Source organism: Harpia harpyja, chromosome 14, assembly GCF_026419915.1.
Source record: "Harpia harpyja isolate bHarHar1 chromosome 14, bHarHar1 primary haplotype, whole genome shotgun sequence".
Lineage (NCBI taxonomy): Eukaryota > Metazoa > Chordata > Aves > Accipitriformes > Accipitridae > Harpia > Harpia harpyja.
Genome location: NC_068953.1, coordinates 32,298,182 through 32,320,448, shown reverse-complemented (window position 1 = coordinate 32,320,448; position 22,267 = coordinate 32,298,182). Strand labels below are relative to the sequence as shown.

Genomic DNA, 22,267 nt, shown 5'->3' with positions numbered 1-22,267 from the left:
AATAAAAGCATTAGAAGGGCACAAAGTGACTGTATGGACTAATTTATTAAAACCTCTTTAAAGGCCTTTTTTCCACAGCATCTCTTTGTCTTTTCCATAACTGTACAGTGGGATCAAAAACATGATTAGACATACAGATAGATAAGAATATCCCTAGCTTCATTGTGTAAGATAACAGTGGAAGACATGCTGCCTCATGCAATGGTGTATTCTGGTAGCCAGTCGATATTTCAGTTTTGGATGGAATTCTTTTATGGACATAACTATCACCTTAAAGGTTTCTTTGGACAAGAAATTGTGTGAATTCAGCTGCTTTCTTAATAAAAAATTAGAGCAAAAGGGTACGAATAAGGTGTTGGGAGTTACTTGGAGAAACATTAGTATCTGAAATACTTAAATTGAGTTAAAACTTCAAGAAAAAATGCTGAGATGCACTGAAATACATGTGAGGCTCTGGGACTTGTTTCCTCCAAGGTGCTTTGTGTCTGGGGTTTGTTCTTGTAGGGTTCCATGTACTTAACCTTCAGGCTGTAATACATCGCTCACGCTTTTGACTTCCTTCCCAAGCTGTATGGGTTTTGTTTTGTTAAATGGCATGTATAACCGTCCAAATACTCCGTATTGGTCCTTCTTGTACCTATTGTTACTTCTTCTGTTCTTGGTCGAGAAAAGATAGAGATGCTGATGAAATTCAGATTCAGTGTGAGTATGAGCATGCCTCTTTCAAAACGACTGCAATAGCAAGGAGAAATGCTTTAACTGTAGAAGGGAGGGTATAGGAGAGAATCTCTTGCTCTCTTTCTTCACCCTGTCTGGCCAGTGAAATGCGGAAACCACTGAAGTGGATGTAAAAGCCTCCATGGGGGTAAAGAAATCCCTTTGTCGTTCAGCTGCAGTATTTCCTGAATCCAAGAAGGCAGGGCAGGGAGTGGCATTTTTCTGCATGCATCCTCCTCAGTATATTGTTTTGACTTCAAGGAAAATACATTCTTTCTGCAGTCTAAATTCCCTGACTGCTTAGAGACACACATGAGGTGGCAAGAGAGTTCTTTATTTCAAGTGTTTAATTAAACACAAACTTTTTTTTTTAAATCAAGAAAAGTCATAGAAGAAATTTTTAGTGAAGTTTTATGGCCAGTGTCTCTCCGTAGTTCAGGCTAAAGGGCAGCAGTAATTTATTCTAACCTTAAAATATCTGAATAATAAATTCAGAAGGTAATGCTTCCTGGAAAAAATGAAATGAGATAATTACTGGAAATGCTTATCTGACAGCTTTAAATGTGGCAGCCATCTTTACACATGACTTTGTCAAGCATATAAGACTTTCTCTGTTAAACTTTTGTTCCTTTTTTGTTTTAAGTAACCTGTAGATCACTAATTGGGGAAGATGACCAATTAAATAAAACCAAAATATAGTAGATTTTCCACTTGATTTTTCTTTTGTTATTCATCAGCATCTCATAATTTGCACTAAATTTCTAGTACATTCAGCCTTTTTTCTCCTCTGTTAAATTTTTATATGGAACATTGAAATAAAAAACCAACACCTTTTCTTAAATAGTAATAGAATATGCAGTGTCTACGTAATTTGCTTTTCCTGTTAATAATTCCAGGAAGATGGTGTCTGGCCAAAGCAAATTGTCAGAATGATATTTTAAATACTTGTTTTAAGAAACAGATAAAAGGCTTATGGGTTGTGCTGTAGTGGCAGACTTGTTTCAGCCTTCATCTTCCTTTAAACAGTTCATCCGTTTACGCTTCAGCTGAGTACCAGCGGACATTCTGGTCAACCTTCTGTTTCCTCCCAAATTCAGTAGCATTGACGTTGCACCCGTAGTGACAAAATGTGAATTAGACTAATGATTTTGTACATATTAATACTTGTAAATACACAGAAATCATCGTCTTGTTCTAAAGTAATTCAGCCTGAAATACGTAGTTACATACTTCATGTTATCTTGCTTTAAGAGTTTGAGAGTTAAGCTCTACAAATGTTAAAGCTGTAGCAAGTAGAAAGGAAGTCTTTAAAATGTTGTTTTGACTCATGTTTTCTCTTACTATTACTTCTGTATTAGGAATTTGGTCAACTTTCTAAGCAAATATACCTTTAGTAGAACGAAGTAACTGTGAGTGATTTTACCTAAGCATAGTGTTCATGATTTCACGTGGAATTACAGGAAGGCTGATAGACCTGGAAGAGAAATTGCTTGCTTTTGATAAGTTTAACAACTTGTCCATGTTTGAGATTTAGGTACAATTGCCTCAGGAGGCAGCTAGTAAGCAAACTTCATAAACTGATAGATATTTACAAACTCCTTGAGACTGACAGTTAATTTGTTCACAGATGAAAGTCAGTACTTTTTTAATGAGAGCTATACTATCCAAAGATCCATTGTGTATTTTGTATATTTTAATTTCTGAGAGTAAGAGATAGGAAATTTCCTCAAAAGATCCTGATGTCTTTTTCTGATTTTAAAAAAATTTAATTTTGGATTTTCTATTTAAATTATTTTCGTAAAATAATAATGTTATTATTTTGCTATGTTTGTATGTTTTAAATAAAAGCAAGGATGCTTTTGTGTTGAAATTAGAGATATTTTATTTCTTCCATTTTACTATTGCAAGGTATTTTGGTTTCTCTATCTGCTACTGCAGAATTTCATATCTTAAGTAGCTCTTCAGTCATAAACTGATTTTTTTTCTATTGCACGAATAGTTTTGTACTAATAGCGTAGTGATTGTTGAGGTTTGTAGAGGAATTCTGATCTTGGTTGCAGCAGTGCAAGTTTGGCATAGTGTTAAGTGTCAAGTTACTTTGTGCTGCAAAGAAAGGCTGTGGTTGTGAACATGCACAATTCCATCCAGTTCAGTTGGATAAAGCTTGAAAACGTAGTAGCAGGTATGGACAGATATCTTGTCTTATTACGGAGAACAGAATACCAGCTTCTGGACTTAGGTGAATTCTGCCTGTATATTTTTGTAGAGGAAAGATAAAATGCATATGGAAAGAATTAGTTATATGACTTATTAAATGGGAATGTAGTACAGTTTTCTGTACTCAGAAACTCATCCTAATAATATTCAGTTAGACTTTGATAAGGTTTTTTATTATTTACAGAGGATATACTGCTTTCTGGAACGATCAGCAGAGAGAAGACTAAAATCACAGTTACTCCCAATTTTTTTAATTTTACTTTTCTATCTGCCATTAAAAAAGAGAGGATTCGCAATTTTGTGCCTATGCTATATATTTATTCACAAAAATTAGTTCACTTTGTGAAGAACTGCACAAAATGGCAAAGCTTCGTTTTATGGAAACAGTAGTCAATCTGCATGAGGCAACTTTCATCGCTGGAGTTTTTGTTACAAACTGCAACATCTGAAATAGTGTATTCTTTTAAAACTTTTTCAAGCACTGAAACTGTAGTTTTAAGTGTCACAGTTGGAGCTCTCATGTTGGAAGTGTTTTGAACTCTGGTTTAGTTGGCAGTTTGCTTACTATCCTTTTTTTGTTTTGTGGTACATCTAGATATTTAAAAAATAATATGGAAGGACAGGTTGGCTTCCTGACAGGCTTTTGATGCAAAATTTCCTGAAGTTTATTTGGCTTTACATTTTTAGTCCGGAGACATTGCCATGGGCAACCTGTGTACAAAGTACCTGTAACAGCAGCTCTACATTTAGCTGTCAGCACAATGGTATAACCTGCAAACCTTCAGTTTGCCTTAAAAAGGGGGGAAATGCTTCTTTCATTTAGGTCTTGAAGGGAGATGTTGTATATGTGAGATCAACATAGTAGTATAGAGTTCTGGATGATTTTTGTCAGAAAGTACCATTAAGGTTATAGTGTCAAGTTTTCAAAAACTGCACGTTTGGCTGTCAGTCACCATTCTTAAAATTCTGTGGCCAGCTCCCTAAGATCATTCAGATCATTTGGAAGAGCCACTCATGAGCTCCGTACTGAAACTCTCACTCTGGCTTTTTAAACCTTAAGCTTGTACTGTTCCCTGGAGGGGAGTCAGCTGAAGGGGACTCTTCTGCCATTGAGAGCCCTAGTCCTGCTTGCCCTACATTACATTGCTTCCTACCTGGCATGCCCTCACTGAACACAATGCTAGCAGATAGCGGCAGTAATGCTGCCAGAACCATGGCACTGCAAGGCTGTGTAACGACGGGGGCGGGGGGGAAAGGTTGACCTGCGAAAGGTGGTCTGCTGATTTGAGAGGCTAAAAAGGACAGGTTTTTCTGTAGAAGTGGAAGAGACACAGCATTGTGAGTCCAGGTAGGCAGGGGAAAAGATAGTACTCTTTATGGACAATAGTAGTAGCCTGTAAAAGGAAAGGCCTGTGAGGGAAGAGGTGCAGTGACAACGATGTCTAGTTAATACAGGTCAGATTTAACTATGCTGGAGAGCCAGATATGCAAATTCAAATACAGCAGAATTTGGACTTCTAGTAGCAGTGAGAACGCTCATTTTCTATACAGGCATAGGAGTTTGACTGTATTTAATTACAATTCTGAAAGCTCTCTAATACATAAAAGTATTCTGTTGTTATGATTTGTTTGAATTTGTGTCTTTCACCTCTCATAGCAGAGGAAAAGAATGGTTGGTAAAGCTAGTTTAAGAACAGGGTGAGGAGTCTGACATATTCAGCTGTGTATACAAAGCTTACCAAATTACAAAAAGAAATCCAATACATGGCAATGGTGTGCTTCTCAATTTCACCAAAATTTTTACTTCCTGCCTCCTAAAATCCTGAGATATTTTAAAGTACCTGTATTCTGAGTTCATGTGGTTTACTGTCTGACATACGAGACCAGGTTATTCTTGGGTCAAATTTTTGAGATTTCCCCTGCAACCATAAGGATAAGAAATATGTATTTACATGAAAGATGAGAATATAGTGTGATTTCTTGACTTCAGGAGTTGCAACTTTAAGGAGGACATAATGTCTCACATTCATTCCCATGATAAAATACTTAAATAGGCAACAGTAAAGTCAGAAGAAGTTAAAAAGTAAAATGAGAAAGGGAAGGAAAGGGAATACAGGACTGGAGTGTCCTGTGTGTGTTATAGACCAGTTGTTCTCTCCTGTTGTTGAATGTGATAGATCATTGGGGTTCAAAACTTGTTTTATATTCTGTATTTTTATGTTGCTTAGTTTACCATAAGAAAATGTCTGTTGCATAGAGATTACAGACATACTCAACTAAAGGGAAGCCCTGCAACTTCTATAGCTCTGTTGCCAATTTTACTAACTCTTGGGACAAATATTCAGTGGTCTGCTTGCAAGGTGTAATAATTCAGCTTTGTATCAGGCTTTCAATACTGCTTTATTCTTTACTTGAAAATAGGTCTTACTCATCTTCTAAGAAAAAGATTTTTATTTTCAAAGGCTTGCATTTCTGCTTGCTTAGTCAAATCAGGTTATTTGATGGGTTGGACTGTTACAAATCAAAATTTCTTTTATTCAGCTATAATTTGAAAAAGAAAGAGATATTACATCCATACCCTGCTCCAGGATTATCCTAAAGGATGAGTGTCCATTTCAGGAAGCAGTTGTGACATTCTTGAGGGCGAATGGACACTTGGGTTCCCTGTAGGCCAGGAGTAGGAGCTAGTGGATTCTGACCGAGTCCCTGGCAGGATCAGGCCATCCAGGTTGCAGGATTGTGCTGATGGAGGGCTGACTGTAAAACCATAGGCTGCTTCCTGGTTAGATTTTAATTTATGATTTATTTATTATAAACTTCTTCATTAAAAGGAGGTGCTGTGCCTTTAAGTAGCACATGCCGTCTAACCATCAACAGGCATCTTTTGCAAGCTGCTTTAGCCTGTTTCTCCAATCATGCCTGCCTAAGTCAATAACACATTGCCAAACCTCCTCGTGCATTAAAGGTTACCGTTTAGCTTGTTCCATGAATCACAGCAGATGCATAACTTGGCAGTGACCATTTCTGTCCCTCCCCTTCTTTGCTTTATACTAACTACAGCCCCCCAGCTCATTGCTGGCTGAGCCCCCTCCCCCAGCAGGGAGAAGTCATTACATGAAGAGATCAACTTACCAGTTGTCTTCAGAGCAGTGGCTGAGAGCAAAGCTCCTGGTCGTACAGTGAGTGCGATAGAAAGGGGGAGAGGGAGAAAGAGTCGGTACCTAGAAGAACTAGGGGCTGATACTGAGACACAAGTGCATCTGCTAGCTGTTAGTACTTGGCAGAGGGTTTTCTCCTCCAGGGTAGCTCTAACTTTGGGTAATAATGTTTGTCAGCTACCTGATACTAACATTGCTCTGCTTTCAAACAGCAGTGTTAGCAAGACCTGGGAGCGAGGTAAGCAAAGTATAATGTCTTGTCAAAAATCGTCTTGTCAGAGTTGTATTTTCTTCCTATCTATTAAGACGGATTGTGAATGATTTTTGTGTTGCTAGAGATGTTCGAATTGCATTGTTTGCTTCATGTGTAAAAAGCTATTGTTTTGTTTTGGTTTAGGGTATGGGGGTTGTTTTGTTTTGGGGGGGTGTTTGTTTGGAGGGTTTTTTGGGTTTTGGGTTTTTTTGCAAAAGCCTGTAGGTACTAAGGGAGAGTAGTTTGAAAGTTAGCTTATTTTGATTTGATATACAATATGCTTTCTGTGAGAGATGACTAATTTGTGAATTTTTCTTTACTAACATGCAGAGAAATACGATACTCTTTGCAGCAGTAGACGGTAGTGTTCTGTTCAGATTTTCTACAAAAAACGTGCATGATTACAAAAGTTTTTACAAAGGATGTATTTTGGGGATGTGAGCATGTAAAAGTTCCAGGTTCCATTACTTTAATAACAACCTTTTTGTGCAAATATATGTAATGTTTAGTATGTGGCAGGGCAGAAAGAACTTTATTTTTTTAAACTGTATGTCAGATCTTTAAAGAGGGACTTTATGCATTCTTAATATAAGAATTCTTAAGTAATGGAATAGAACAGCCCTTGCTATGCTCTGAAAAGTTGCTACTTGATTTATGAAGAGCAGTTTTCCAGGTTTTTGTTCTCATCAGAGCAGTTTTTCATCAAGTTCTTATTTCATACCAAAGCAGAAAATTTCACCTACTTCTTTGTCATTTAGGAAATAATTCATCAAGCATAGTACTATTAGATACAAAATATTCCATCTAATGAAGTTACTAGCAGAAAACACATTTGATACTCATTCTCCCTCACTCTAACGGAAATGTGATGTATAGTTATGCATTTTAAAGGAATCATTGGATAGTTTTGTTCCATAATATGCCTGCCTTAAGTAAATCTTCTGAAAACAGTGATTCTGCTTTAGAGCTTTGTCTTTTGTTAGCCCTGTCATAAGTTTATAGTAGCCTAATAAAGTCCAGAGCAATTACTTTCCCTGGTAAAAGAAAGTGGAAGTGAACTGGAAAAAACACCTTGTCCAACAGTCTGTGGTTGACGCTCTCTGTAGCTCGTATGTAGCTCATTTATAGATATAAACTGTATTTTGCTTTTAGGGTGTTTTAAAAAGAGAAGTTGTAATGGTTTTGATTCAAGAAAATGTCTTTTAATGAATTCTTGTGCTGCCTTTGATCTAATTAAAGCAGGGAAAATTTTCAGCAGAGGCTCAGGGGATTTAAATGGATTGATGATCAGAGCAACTGGAAGCTGATCATTGCCCTCTAGTTGTCAGTGAAGTTTTTAACTTCCTGGTTGATTGTTATCGAGCACAGAAAATGATAGATGGACTCACCTTGTCCAGACTGAGGGACCTTAAAATTCGTGGTGGCTCATATGGAAAATATTTCTGTCACCACCACATGCACATGTGGTCTTCAGAGATCCATATAAAGAACAAATCTAGAGCAGCAGCAGTGTTGCCTGCCAATTATCCTCGTTAGCAAGTAAAATAAAAGCAATGCTGTGTTCTTACCTGGAAATGAATTTCTGCAGTAAAAGTGCAATGTGGAATGTTTTAGTGCTGTGATCCATATGCCAAGTACTTTAAACTGTAGTGTTCTTCTTAGTTTTTCAGCTAATACAGCAGACAGAATATGAGAAATGGCCTGTTACTTTATCAATGAATCTTAGGTTGTAGGTTTTAGTAGGTAGTGAGAAATTTTTTCCTTTATTATGTTCATATGGCTAATTTTGAAAATCATATAATAAAAATATACTGTGTCTACTATTATTAATATAGTAATTCTTTGTCCTGTATTGTAAGAGACCACCCGATTATTTTGTGCATTTCCCTGCTCCAGCTGCAGAACCTTGGCTACATAAATATTATTTCTCTAGGAAATTACTCAGTTAAGTTTTTTTCCCATGGTGGACAGACAGTGAATTGAAGACAGGGAGAATAAGTGAGAAGCCATTTTTAAAAGGAACCTGTATTGTAGTTTTGTGCTCCTTTGAACTGTTCTGTTTACTTCTCAATATTTTAAGGTGTATATTTCTATAAGTTCTGCTCATAAAAGCGTCAGTTTGTCATAGATTATAAAGTCAATGGCAAGTTGCTTTTCTTGCCAGCTTGCACTCTCTGTATTTTAATGCTGCAGAACTTTGACCATTCAAGAAACAGAAAATTATAAAAATCCAACTGTTAGGTTTTTACTCTTATAATTCTTAAGGAACCCCTAACACTTGTTCTAATGTGTGTATAATTATGTTCTGCTTTTCATTTGTTGTTAAGGAATGACTTGGCATGAAGTCAGTGAAACTGCATTGCATCACTTTTCCATTCAGGAGGGAAATAAGGGTGTATAGCTTTGCAGCTTATACTGTGTTTGCAGTGGCCAAACCAAAATTTTTTTCATGTGCTTCTTAGGAAATGAGCTTGACTCTCTTCATCCATAGCTGGGAGCTCTAGCTAGTACCTCCTTCCAGGATCAGCCTTGCTAGTCAGAGTTCAGCTTCCTTCTCTCTGGGTTGTCTAGGAGCAGTTGACCTCATCAACAGACTGTACTGCTATCTTCTGTGACTGAGAAAGAGCTAAGGCTAAGTTGGCATCAGATGGGAAACCTGTGTGATGAGGATTTAGAAAGTAAAGATGAAGCAGTGTAAAGATGTGATACTATGCAGACTGCATGAGGCCTGAACTCCTAATTTCAAAACAATACTTAGTTAAGGTTTCCTCCTTCCCACTTCTAATCTGGTGGTTTGGAATCATCTCTAGCATGAAAATCCTTGGTTTGACTAGATACATTGGGCTTGAGAAGTCTTTGAGCAACTAGAGAGTCTTCCTGAGCAATAACCTATCCCCGTATTTTCAAGTCTTCCTAAGCACATCATTATTCTTCACTCATTGTCAAGCAGGTAGCCTTTTAAATAGTTTTCTCAGTATACTTGATAAATACTTGTATCTTCAGAGGAGAATTTCACCTTCCTTGAGATTTTAGTTGTTTCAGCTGAATTCCCCTCCCATTGTAGTAGCTTCTTTAATCTTGTACACATTGGCCATGAATCAGTACTGTCAGTACTCTTGAATCAGTACAGGTGTCAGTGAAACTATGCAAATGTACTAAAGTCACCAGCCTGGCCTCCTCGGCAAAAAAGCAAAATCAAATTGTACAGTTTCAAGCTTTGTTTGTATTGGTTTCTATTAGCATTAAAAAAATTCAGTCTAGCTTACAAAATGTGTGGACAAACAGAACTAAGCCTCATGTGTAAATTAAATGTTGATTTGATCTGTATTTTAATGTGGCAAGTAATCATAATCTCACTAATCATAAAAATACATGATATATGACAACACAGAACTTTGAACAGGTTTAAGTGAATGGGAACTGGTTTGTAAGATTTAAACCTAATTTTTTTCAGTTCTTGAATAGTATTTGTTTAGATAACAGGATGTTTTGCTACAGTTAATATAATAAAGCTGTTTATAGAAGCAAAATTTTGTTTTAAATATATGGATACTATTTAGCTTTAAGAATATCTGAACACTAGATACTGTTTAGCTTCCTTCATGAAGCAGTTAACATGAAGAGTAGAAGATACTAAACGATGTCCTCAAAGATTGTTTTAATATATTTTTTATGATAAATGCCATGTTTGTTTAATCACAGATGTAAATGCTTCCCTTTGGAATTTGGGCATAAAGAGGGTGAAAACATAACATTCTATCTGTTAAAATGTGTAAGGGAGTCTGAGCAACTTTTGAGTCTGAATCTTTGCATGCTACAGAATCTGCTGGTTCTGATCGGTCGCTTATGGGTTGATATTTGGAACGGTTACTTTACAGTGTCCCACGTTGCAAGACCAGGAATAAACACACAGAAATGTAGAGGACCCTATTGTCATGAGCTGCCATTCATTTCTGCTTTCGTAGTGGCTGTCTTCTCTGCAGTATGTAACTTGTCCACAGGCACCAGAGAGGCAAGGTGAGCTTGTCAACACTTTAAAAGATCATTCAGTTCTGAACAGGTTCAGGTGTCACAATCCCCAGTACACAAATGCAACCCATTGCAAGAAACTTATGAACACTTACAGGTCCAAAGCATGTTTAACTGAAAAACTGGCAAAGGAATTAATAAGAAACTTTAGAAGATTTGGTTTAGACATTAATCCAAAATATACACAGTTTGCACTTAGAGACAAGGTTCCCTTTCTGGCCAAAAGAAAATATACTAATAAGTTACAAGAAAATGAATGTTTTTAACACTGTATTTGTAGGTAAACTGATTTCTTTCATGCCTAAAGGTAGATAGATTATTTTGGTTTCAGAAGATACTAAAGAGAGTTTCTGTTAGACCTGAACCATTTCTCCCATTCCTAATTATTATCTTTCCTATCTTGCTAAAGACCTGTGATCCTTATTGTAAGCTTGAAGTTGTAATTTTGCTTCTAAAACTTTGCATGTGTGCCTATACACATGTGTATATATGTACAGAATTAATTCTGTGCTCTACTGGGCTGTGGAAGAAAGCCTTAATAGAGCATTTTAAAAAAACATATTCAGGGTATGTGTAGCCCTGTGTAGAATTCTTTCCTGCCTGCCAAATTGGTTTCTGAGGTTAGCTGGGGAGTACAGCTCATCCCAGCATTGTGACTTAGTTCCGTGTGGTACAATATGAATGGGGCTTTCCCTTGCTGATCTCAGAAATAGGCTGCTTAAGCAAGAGGAAAAAAAAAACAACCAACAAACAACTTGAGGTCATGGCCCTTTTGACACTGTTTCTTGACTGAGTTTTTTCTTATCAAGGAAGAACTCTCTTTCTTCTGACTTGTTGGAGTAAAATTTCTGACCTTACTCAGTGGAATCTTCTGGTGTTACATGGTCAAACCTGATGCACATGTGGCAAATGGTGTGTACTTGTGAAGAGGCATGGGGAGACAGCTAATCAGCAGGTCACACAAGAGTAGGCTAATGAAATTTAAGTACATTTCTGTGAAGGGACAGTGTGGAGAATGAACATGACAATGCTTACGCTACATGACTGTTAACGATCCCCATTTATTGCATTCAGCTTTGTGTTACCAGCCGTATTGAACTGTTTTATCTGTGGATTTTGTTGTCTTCAATTTTCTTATCCTTATCATAGTCGTGTGAGGTAGGGGAGTGCTGTTACACAGCTATTACTTACAAATTCCTGGGCCACAGAGGTAAAATACCATTCAGAAGCTTAAAACAGTTGTCAATAAGAACAACTTCTAGATATGCTTGACAAATTAGCCTTTCCAGCACCTTAATGGTTTTGTATCCTAGCACTGTCTCAAAAGACACTCTGTACGGCCAGGAAATGAACTAGTTAACCTATGTCTGCTCAGTCACCAGGCTACAGTTACTGATACAACTTCTTCAATTATAGGCAGGGAGCACATGATATGACCCAATGAAACAAGCATTTCCATCTCTGACTTTCACGGGGCCAGCATATAAGAAAACATAATTTCTCCCACTGACATAATGACAAAAATAAATTTCTCATCTCTGTACCTGAGTATTCCCATCTGCAAGCCAAGGTTAATAGGGCTTCCATTGATTCTTCTGAGAAATTGATGCATCACCTTGAATATATTTTCCCATAAAACATCACCCTTAACCCTTCTGTTTATGAAGCATGAGGATGTTTGAGAGCCTTTGTGCACTGGTAACTAAGGAGGGACTGAACCATTTATTTATTTATTTAGCATACATTAAAGAAAGTTATTTGGATTTACTTTAAAATTACCCTGTTTGGAGTTAGAAAAAAACCAGATGGTAATTTACATATGGCAGTAATTGCTGACATCACCAGTAGAACATCTGAAAGTGAGACATACCATAGTTGAAAAATAATCCTGTCAAGTAAATATCCACAGACGTGGCCAAATTATAAGAATATGCTGTGTATTGCTGTTGCTGTAAGTACTACAGAACAGGTTTATTTGACCTCTGGCATTCTTGCCTCACTGTTCCTAGCTTTGTTGTCTGTCTCAACTGCAGTATTAGTAACACTACCCTATTTTGCTTTAAAAACTTTGATGTAAACTTAGCGTAGTAGGATGTTCATTTTAAAGTTAATTACGTTCTAGCCAAATGGCTCAAAATGTATTCTTTCACCCTTTGTGATTAGGTGGAATAAATGTTCTTCCAATTTTCTTCTCAAGATTTCTGTAGGACTTTTAGTTCTTCCTATACTGCATATCCTTACCTATTCTTGTGGGAAAGACAGGACTGAAATATTAGCGGAGCGGTGTGTACTGGCAGAAGTCTGTAAGGATACCTCCTTAGTAGCCCTCAGATCATAGGCCTAGATCCAAAGCCTTTTGACTTTGGGCTCTGGTTCAAGCTATGCTGAGCTTCTTGTTCCATGCTATAAACATCTAAAAGACAGATTGAGGGCTACAGTAATTCCCACAGTAATTACAGCATCATGCTTAGTCTTACCACAGTTAAGCTAAATTCATTAAGTCATTACCAAATATATGGTTACGTGTGATGGATGAGCTAATTTGTTTCTTAGACATGGTTCATAGACCATTTTCTGGAAAGCTGTCCTAGAAACTTGTTGGATTACTTATTAGATAGACATATGTTTTAAAGAATTTACCATGAATTTTACACCTGGAAATACTATCTTACTTAGAAACTAACAGTTCGCAAAATACTTTCTTTATCATATTTCATTACCAGTATCAGTTCTCTTGATTTACTTGCTTTATTTTTTTTTCCATCTTTGCTTTTTGAAGTAATAATTCACTTAAAATCGAATGCCAATGGATGTATTTTTATCACTGTAATGTAAATGCTTTTTCTTCTGGCACAGTGAGTTTATCTTGAATTTCGTAGAATTTTAATATTTTTTCCAAACATGCTGAGCGTATAAATGGAGCAATGAATTTAGGAGGCAGGTAGTTTGTATTAGGATGTATTGAAAGGTATTCACAAACAACAGAAAAGGGGAGAATAAAATCTAGTAAGTAAAATAAGTCCCTGTAATAGTAAATTTTTTTAAAATCATAACAGTCATTGTATAAATAGGTCTTCTAAAGAAGATTTCTTTGGTTTTGCTATCTCTTTATGGTAATGTTATAAGGCTCTGAATTTTTTTTTAAGTTCTCTGATGTATAATAGGGCACAGGAATGTGTTCCAAGACTCATAAAATCTTTAATTAAAAGAATGGAAATTCTTGTAAACTCCTGGTGGTTGCCTTTAAGTAATATCACTTCTTAAAACACTTCCCCCTCCCCCACGCCCCGCATCTGAGATTATCTTCATCTTTCATTTTGTGTACAGCAACGTTACATGGATGATGTACATTTTAAGGAAACTAGTTGATTAATAGAATTACCCAGCCTCTTGCCACCTGGGCCATTCTGGAAACGAGACCTGGCACACAAAAGAGGCTGTGCTAAGTAACTAAACAAATGCCCTGCTGTTAAAGTCAAGACTGTAATTTTGCTACAAGCTTTCCTGCAGTTATACTGCTATAGATGGATTACTAGCAGTGCTCACTGAGCTGTGGCTCAGAGCCTGTGAGTCAGGAGTTGGAGGGAATTATGCTGTGATCAGGAACATAAAGCAAATTTTCACTGCATGGTTGAAAGACAGTGGATAGAAGGGGACTGGTATGTGTGAGACATATCCCTGTCCTTACTTGATCTGTAGCTTTCTTGACTGTTCCTTCCATATCACTTACTATTCATCGCTGCCAAAGGACAGCAGCAGGGATCAAACATCATCTGCTGGTGTGTTCAAGGACCCAAAGGCACCAACACAGCAATTATATCACTGACAGCAGCTACATTGCTTCTCTTTAAAGACCCTTTCTAAATGAGACACATGAAAGTGGAGCATGAGAGAGTATTAAATTAAAAGGTTTGCCTGTGTATGTCATTGCCTGAAGCTGTCAATCTGTTTCTTCATGGGTTACAGGTATTATTTTCTCAGCATGTGGGTTGTGAGGAAGGTTTTATCAAGAGACAGAAGCTTTTGACAAATTTCCACTCCCACCTATTTGGCAGACACAGGAGAGCGAGGTGAATTAGGAGTCAATAAATTAATCCTTCCAACCATAACTGCTTTTTGACGGCAGCATAATGTTTGCTTCCATTTTTCATGAGATTTCTTCCCAAAATGTCATGGTGGTGGGAATAAATCCTTTAACATTTTTGACTTAAAGGAAAAATTATTTTGTTGTTAAAACATGTTGGTTAGAAACCAGTTCTTTCACTGAAAATTTAAAAGATTTTTTAGGACTGTTTTTTGAAAAGATACAGACTAATATGTAAGTCATCACAGGTAAAGGATAACGCAGCAGTAGAAAGCTTGGTATTTTAATACAAGATTGCCTCCTTGCTCCTTGGAAGTTGAAATTAAAGAAGCAATGGTAAAAACATGTGGAAATGCTGCATTTTAATCCCGAACAGTTAATAGGTTTACCATAAGAAGTTACCCCCCCCTAAGGAAAGATCTCTTAATTCAATAATTTCAGTATACTTTTGAAACAAGTTTTAAATAACTGCCACAGAGACAACAAAACCACATTTGATAACATTCAGTGTATGGAGGGTGTATTAACATCTGTGCATGAATAGAGCATTTGAAACACGTGCTGGACTCTTGCTTGTAAGTACTTGAAAACTGAGATTTATTTAGTGCTCGAATGAGCAGGTGATAGTGAAGTATTCTAGCCAGGGGCACCAACTGTTTTGATGTTAGCTGTGAGCCAATATCCTCTAGAAAAGCACAAGGACACAGAATAACTGTATAAATAACTTTTCTTATTTCCTCATTAAATGGAAAATTCTTTGCTGAAATGGTAGAATTATGTTGTTTGAGCCAATCTGTTGAACTGAAGACAATTTTGTTAAGTATTTGCTTATGTATTTTGATACTGAGAACCTCAGGCACAGATTTTCTTGGCACTGCAGGGGAACTGGAGGAGGATAAGTGTTCGGGGCATAGTAGCCCCACACCATTAAGGACAGCATACACGTACCATGCTTGTGACATGAGGTGATTACAACATCATTTGCTTTGTGGCTGTATCTCGTCCTTTTGAAATTTTCAGGTACTCAGGTGATTGTCTAGTATTTCAAGGTTAACTATTCAATGTTATCCTCGAGCTCCCTGATAGACCATACACCAAATGCTTGTGATGTGTTACATTCATTGAGATACTTGGTTATAGGTGATATGATGGCACTGGGAAGAACAATGCACTACCAAAGAAACCAGTGATTAAGAATGATCAACATAAGAAACGGATATTTCTTCAACTGTTTTACTGTGGTTCAGGACATTAACAAAGCTAAAGCAAAGCAAAATGATAAGCAACCCCACTATCAGACCATTCTGATAGTGGAAGTAAGAAAATACTAATGCATCCAACTGTCATAGCGTGGCTATTGGGGATTATCTCTGGTAAGACCAAGACAGCAGAGACTGGGTTGTGTCCTCCTTTTCTTTCTGAATGACCACCTCTTCTAATTGTCAGATGAGAGTGAGAAACACTAGGAGTGACAGCTAATGTCATGATGCTTTATTTGTAATGGTAGAAATCAATTTCTAACCACTTAAAAATGGTTAATAATGAAGTAAGACCATGCTTAGGGTTCAAATAAAGATGAACAATCGTAATAACTTATTCAGAAGAAGTTAGAAAGATTAGTAGCCTTATTTTTAGATGTACTAACATCTCTTCACATAGCTGTGTCAATACTGAGAGGCTTTAAAGGAAGACCTTACTCTTAGTGAGAATCAGACCAGGAATCTGTCAAGTACAGTTCTGGTTTCTTCTTTGTTCTCACTCCTAACAAACTATCTAAATATCACACTATTTTAAAGGTGATAATAAATGTTATTTAAGTGTGGGTTTTTTCTGTCCATCATTTTCACTTTAGTAGTGGATACATTGAGTCATTAGGCTAATTTTAATTTTGTCATTATCACTGCAATAGATACTACTTGTGACAAAAGAACCATCTTTTATAGATTTTCCCAAAGGCAGTTTTAGGAAAGAATAATTAGTAAATACCTGTTTACAAGACAAGATACAGTGTACTGAAAAAGTAAGTGTTACTTGGAAAAATCTAATGCGTTTTTCCCTGTTGTCAGAAGTCAGTATTGTGATGCCCGGAAGTCTGTGGAAAGAATGGCAGTTGGTGTAGCCATATATGCAACCGTTCATTTTAAGAATTGATTGATAGCAGATGAGATCAAAAGTTAACATCTGCAGCTGTTTCCAGCTGCTAACTAAGCATTAAAGAGCTGGTGAAACTGTATTTTAGTGAAGGAGAAACACTTCAGAACTTGCAAGAACAAATTACAATGCTTATAGCACTATAGCACTGTTCTCGCTCAAGTTTCAGGACTGGGTTGTTCTCTCTGTTGAAGAGAAACCTGGGAATACCTAGCAAGCATGTTAAAGTCTGTAGAACTTTCACATCTCCCTATAAAGGATAAGAAGTTAGTTCTTGGTTAACAAACTGATGTAGCTAGAAAATGCTGATAATTCTGCTTCAAGTCAGAAGGACATTTCTATTTTATCATAAACAGTTTGGCAAAATTTCAGAAAGTAAGAAGTGAACACTGTTGCTTAAAACATTGTTTGCTTTAGGAGGATTTGGCCATGGATCTATAGGAAAGTAAGGAAATGACCTGAAAAACAATCAGCCTTGTGGAAACTATTGGAGACTTCATTAGGGAGACATTGCAGGGAAGCAAAAGTAGAGGATCAGCATTGGGAATGTCAAGGTGAAGTCTTGGCTCAGATGAAGATGATGAAAGCCAAATTGTTACTGATTTAAAACTGTCATAAATGGGGTTTCGTTCTCAGCGACTTGGGATTTAGGAAAGAGATGTCATTAGCCAAATCCTGCTGGCTTGGTTAGGTAGAAGTTTTCTTATATGCATTGTACAAACATCTGTACAATGGCTGAGTTGTAAATGTATTGGTTGGGAGAATCTGGAAATAAATGTGGTGTCCTGCAACATAAGGAAGGAAAAAAAACCTGTGGTGTGGGGCATATCTAAAAATAGTAAGAGCTGACTAAACTGTGCAAACCATTTTAAATTTTAGACTGGCAGTGCTAAAATTCAGGAGTAATGCTGCCCCTTTTTCATTCATTTCTGTGAAAATGTGCTGTGGCATAGCAAGTTTTTGATATCCCCCCCCCCCCCCAATTTTAAAACATTGTCAAAAGGTGGAGACTGGTGAATGGTCTGTGTGTAATTCAAGGAGCGTCCAGGCATGTGCCTTGCACCACTTAATCACATACAGCTCTGCCTGGGTAACAACCTTCTGCCAATGGGTGGAAGAATCAAACTACGTTTCAGTCAGGATGTTTAATGAAACCAGTCTCACGGAAAGTTGGGTTGTAAGCTGGATGACTATTTAATACTGCATGGGGGGGAAAGTGTTATTTCAGCCTTATTGTTCCTCTTTTTTCCAGATGGTAAATGTTCTTACATGATAGAACTGCTGTGTGTGCCATCATTGGTGGTTAGTGTAAGTCTTTCTGTCGTCTTCTGTCCATGCTGTACGTGATGAAGTCTTTGTATATGGCTTCAAAGGGCTTGCAGTAGATGAGTTCTCAGGCCAAATCAAAGACCAAAAGCAGTATTTTTCAGTTGTGTGTTTAAGGAAAATAAAAATATGTGATTATGTCCTAGCACTTTGTGGTACTACAGCAGTTATTACAGGATTATCCCAGTTTTCCTTTTTTTGAATTTTTTTCTTAACCTCTTTTTATTTTTTTTACCTGTCTTAAGTACAAAGGATATTTATGTTTAAAGCAAAAGATTGCATCAGTGTTGTGATCTTTTTCCTGGTAGTCATCCTGTTTGGTAATCACGACAGTTACAGTAACTAGTGAAGACTAGAATTTCTAACTTTTCAACATCAGCTGTGATTAAAAATTAAATGATATACCACTTAAACTTTGGTACCCCTTTATCAGAGACATGCCCTGTTCAGCAAAGTACTTGAACATGTTCACAGCTTCAACTGTGTGAGAAGTTCCCTTGAAATAGTGTATGTGAGTTTCTTGCTCAGATAGGACCATAGTGAGCATTACTTTTTGAAGACAGGAATTTCTACACAAAGCAATGGAACCATGTTTCCAACAGTGTTAAGACCACAGTGTTACTGGCAACTAAGGAAAAGGTAGGAATAAAATTAATTGTGTGGGACTTTCAAGCAGATTGTAAAGGATTCTTTCTAAGTGTGTATTTCTTATGCAGTGTCTTGAGACCTCGATGTTGTGGTAAATGACATCTTCAGACGTGTGAGGTTTATGAAAAATTAATTAGGTTAAGAGTTCCTGCTGGTGCAGATGTTGGGATGTAACATTTTTTGCAATTGACTAGTAGTGCTGAGATTAATAATGAAGACATTGTTAAGAGGGACTTTGTAGCGACGTTTAAAATGAAGTCATTGCATCTGTTCTTCCTGTTTAAAAAAAAACTTTTCTTCCTCAAAGCAAAAAAAAAGAGTTTCAGAGCTACTCATAATTTTATGCTTGGGAGAAAACCTGTTTAATCAGCATTCAGTAGTTTAGCATGAAAAATATCAGAAGCTAACCAAGTTATAACTGAAGAAAAATTTGACGAGTTTTACTGCTTTGATAGTTATTTATTCATTGACTTGAGTCCATGGTAGAAGCAACTCTGCTTGTCCATACAAGAATCAGCATTCTTTGATTAATTGATCCTCATTCACTGTTGATTTCTGATACTTCAGAATTAATTAAAGCCTAACCCAAAAAAGGAAATAAACAAGATGCATCTTTGTTGTAAATTGGTCCAATAGTTTCCTCTGCATTGTTGTCTTAGTATGATAAAGTATTAACTTCATGAAATTACTTCTTTTATACTTGTATCCCTCAGGCTGCCCCCTGCCACAAAAAAAAAAAAAAAAAAAAGAGATGTTTGCAATTATTTGGTTTAGGTCTATGAGAATATTAAGCCTTTGTCTCAGAGATCAGGTGATGCCTAATTAGCACTGTTATTACATGTTGTGTTTTCAGCCCAGCTGGCAACTAAGCACTATGCGGCTGCTCGCTCACGCCTCCCCCATGTGCCTCCTGCCATGGGATGGGGAGGAGAATCAGAAGAAAAAGGTAAAACCTCGTGGGCTGAGATAAGGACAGTTTAATAGGACGACACAAGGAGAGAAGTAGTAATAATAACAATAATACTAATAAAAGAATGTATAAAGTGAGTGATGCACAATGCAGTTGCTCACCACCTGGAACCCAGTGCTCAGCCTGTTCCCAAGCCGCGATCCCTCCTCCCACTGGCCAGCTCCCCCAGTTATATCCTGGGCATGACGTCATATGGTATTGAGTATCCCTTGGCTAGTTCAGGTCAGCTGTCGTGGCTGTACCCCCTCCCAGCTTCTTGTGAAAATTAGCTCTGTCCCCGTGGAACCCAGGACAATACATTATTCACTCACTGGATTGTCAGACTTACAGATATGAAGAGGCAGTTAATTTTTTTATCTGATCTGAAATCATTGTACGATAACTACCTGACAGTTATAGAACTCTGAGACGTCTTTGCTTGGATGCTTCAGAAGGTTACAGTGATGACGGTAAAAGGATTTTAAAAGTCTTCCATAGCTTTTGAGGGGTGGTGGTGTTTGAGGGGGAGAGGGTTTTGGCTGCTTTGTTTGTTTGTTTGCGTGATTTTTTTAAGATTCGGGGCTTCTGGAGGACAAAAGTAAAAATTCAGAGCACTATTCAGCTACTGACAATTTTTTTTAGGTACGTTTTTACCTCCCTGCAGATTTTGGTTTACAGTTTACTGTTCTTAGTGGTTTTATAGGCAAGTAGGCTGACAGCAGAGATGTTTTCTTCAGTGCAGTAAATACCTGTGGGGTTTCTTCCTTCTATAAAATTGGCTTAAAGCTTGAATCAAAATTTTGCATTTTAATTTAGTAATAGTATACTTCTATTTAGAAATCCATAGGTATGTAAACAAAAAAATAAGTGAAGTCTTCATATTTTTTATACTTGAAAAGGTTATCTTTTTTCCTAAACTTTTTGTCACACAGATGCATTATTACAATGCTAAACTGTGAGAGATTCCTCTTGGCAGGAGGTATTGTAGTCTGTAAAGTAACAGAACCCACAATACGTACTACTTTCTCGTATTTGTGTTGTTTGGATATGGTTGTTTTGATAACGTATCATACCTTAACATTCATTTCAAAACAGATTCTTCAAATAAACATGAAAATAATTTGCTGGTCCTGGTAGTATCAATCAAATGAAGCTCTGTGGCTGTTTGTTAAAGGTAAGGTAGCGTAGAGAAGGTTAAATGTAACAACTTTTCATACATGTGTTATGGTCAATAACAAACACTTTTATAAGATTCAGTTGTAAATAAAAGCCTAATGAAAGTGGAATACTGATAATAGCTATTACATTTGTCTCGTTTCTAAGTCTTGTCATGTTTTAATTCAAATTGTTGATCACATTTTACTTTTATCTTAAGATATTTGGAGTGTACACATGTAGTTAAGCCCTAAAAGTGTAGATTACTGCAATGACATTTAGGTAGGCCTAGAAAATTTTCTCAGCTAATTTATGTAAGAAATTTCATACTCACTTGTTCCAAACAATTTTGCTGTAGTCTTTCTGTTTGGTTGCCTACGAGGACATTTACATAGAGGTCACTCCACTTCTGTATCTCTCCCTTTTGTCTGCTTTTAACTTTGCGTATGAATTACAGACTTCTGAGTTTGAAGCTGTTTAAACCATGAAGAATTAGTATAACTGTAATTGTGATACACAGTCATTCTAGAAAATGAGTAACAGCTTTTCTATTAAAACAACTATCCACTGCTTACCAATGTATTTAGATGTATGTATAAATGCAAGCATTTAGTCTCTTTGTGGTCTCTTTGCATTTCATCAGAACATACCATTTTAAAATAATTCCTGAATCAGACAAAAAAGCTGTTTTTTCACTCATTCTTCTATGAGTTGTTATTGACAAAGTGTCCTTGATGTGATATTGGTATATATTGTGTCCCTGAGACCAGTGAATGTGAACTACTAATTTTAATTGTATTTTATAGTATCTTCTGGATAGAAAATGTGATGCGATATTGCTTCTCAATTAAGTATACACAATTTTTGATGGATTGCAGCCTTGATGTATATTTGTGTAGGCTGCATAAAGTCCAAACTACAAGACCACAGTCTGTGAAGTCACATCAACAGTTGTAAAATGTTATCAGATGCATGAACGGATTGCTTTAGCAATTGGGTGGCTGGGTTTTTCTTGGGTTTTTTGTTTTATTTTTCTTTTCTACATCTGTCCTGTGGAATGGTTTCTACTAGGGATTTGTTGAACTTTTTCAGATAAAATACAAACTGTGGAAACTTTATGGTCGTAAGTCAAACTAAACTTCATATCCTTGAAGTTCTAAAAAATGTAACTAAATTTTCTCCCTGGTATTTTCTACTTTTAAGTATTTTTACTGTTTTGTCTAGACAAAAAATAGAAGCATTAATAGTCATACTGGAATATAAGATTAGAATTGTCCTTGTGGGTAAGCATGTTCAACTTCTTGTTGCAGGCCACCTTATCTTACGATCTTTCTTTTAAACCTGACAATTTCCATCTTTGTTCCTTTTTTTTTTTTTTTTTGCCTTCTGTCCTTGAAGGTTCCGAGATAAGTAGTTAAATTTAGGAATATGCCTTCTATTTGGAAATAAACCTACAAAACTTGGATAGTCTGAATACTTGACAATTTCCCGGAAAATATGTAAGGTCATGAACATCTCTGTGAGGCCTTTTGTGTTTTCTATTTAAAAATAGGAGTGATTTTGGAAACAGTTCTACAATA

General features: G+C 36.7%; 1 protein-coding gene across 2 annotated transcripts in view; it reads left to right on the top strand.

Moving 5' to 3' along the window:
- THSD4 (thrombospondin type 1 domain containing 4) overlaps nucleotides 1–22,267 on the top strand; it is a 339,077-nt gene that overhangs the window by 186,333 nt on the left and 130,477 nt on the right. The window contains exon 1 of one of the 2 annotated variants that reach the window (XM_052808193.1): nucleotides 6,092–6,330. The exons of the other annotated variant lie outside the window; for it this stretch is intronic. Coding sequence (XP_052664153.1) covers nucleotides 6,259–6,330 — 72 coding nt within the window. The 5' untranslated portion in view covers nucleotides 6,092–6,258. Of the gene's footprint in view, nucleotides 1–6,091; nucleotides 6,331–22,267 lie in introns of those variants that run through there. 2 annotated transcript variants of the gene reach the window in all.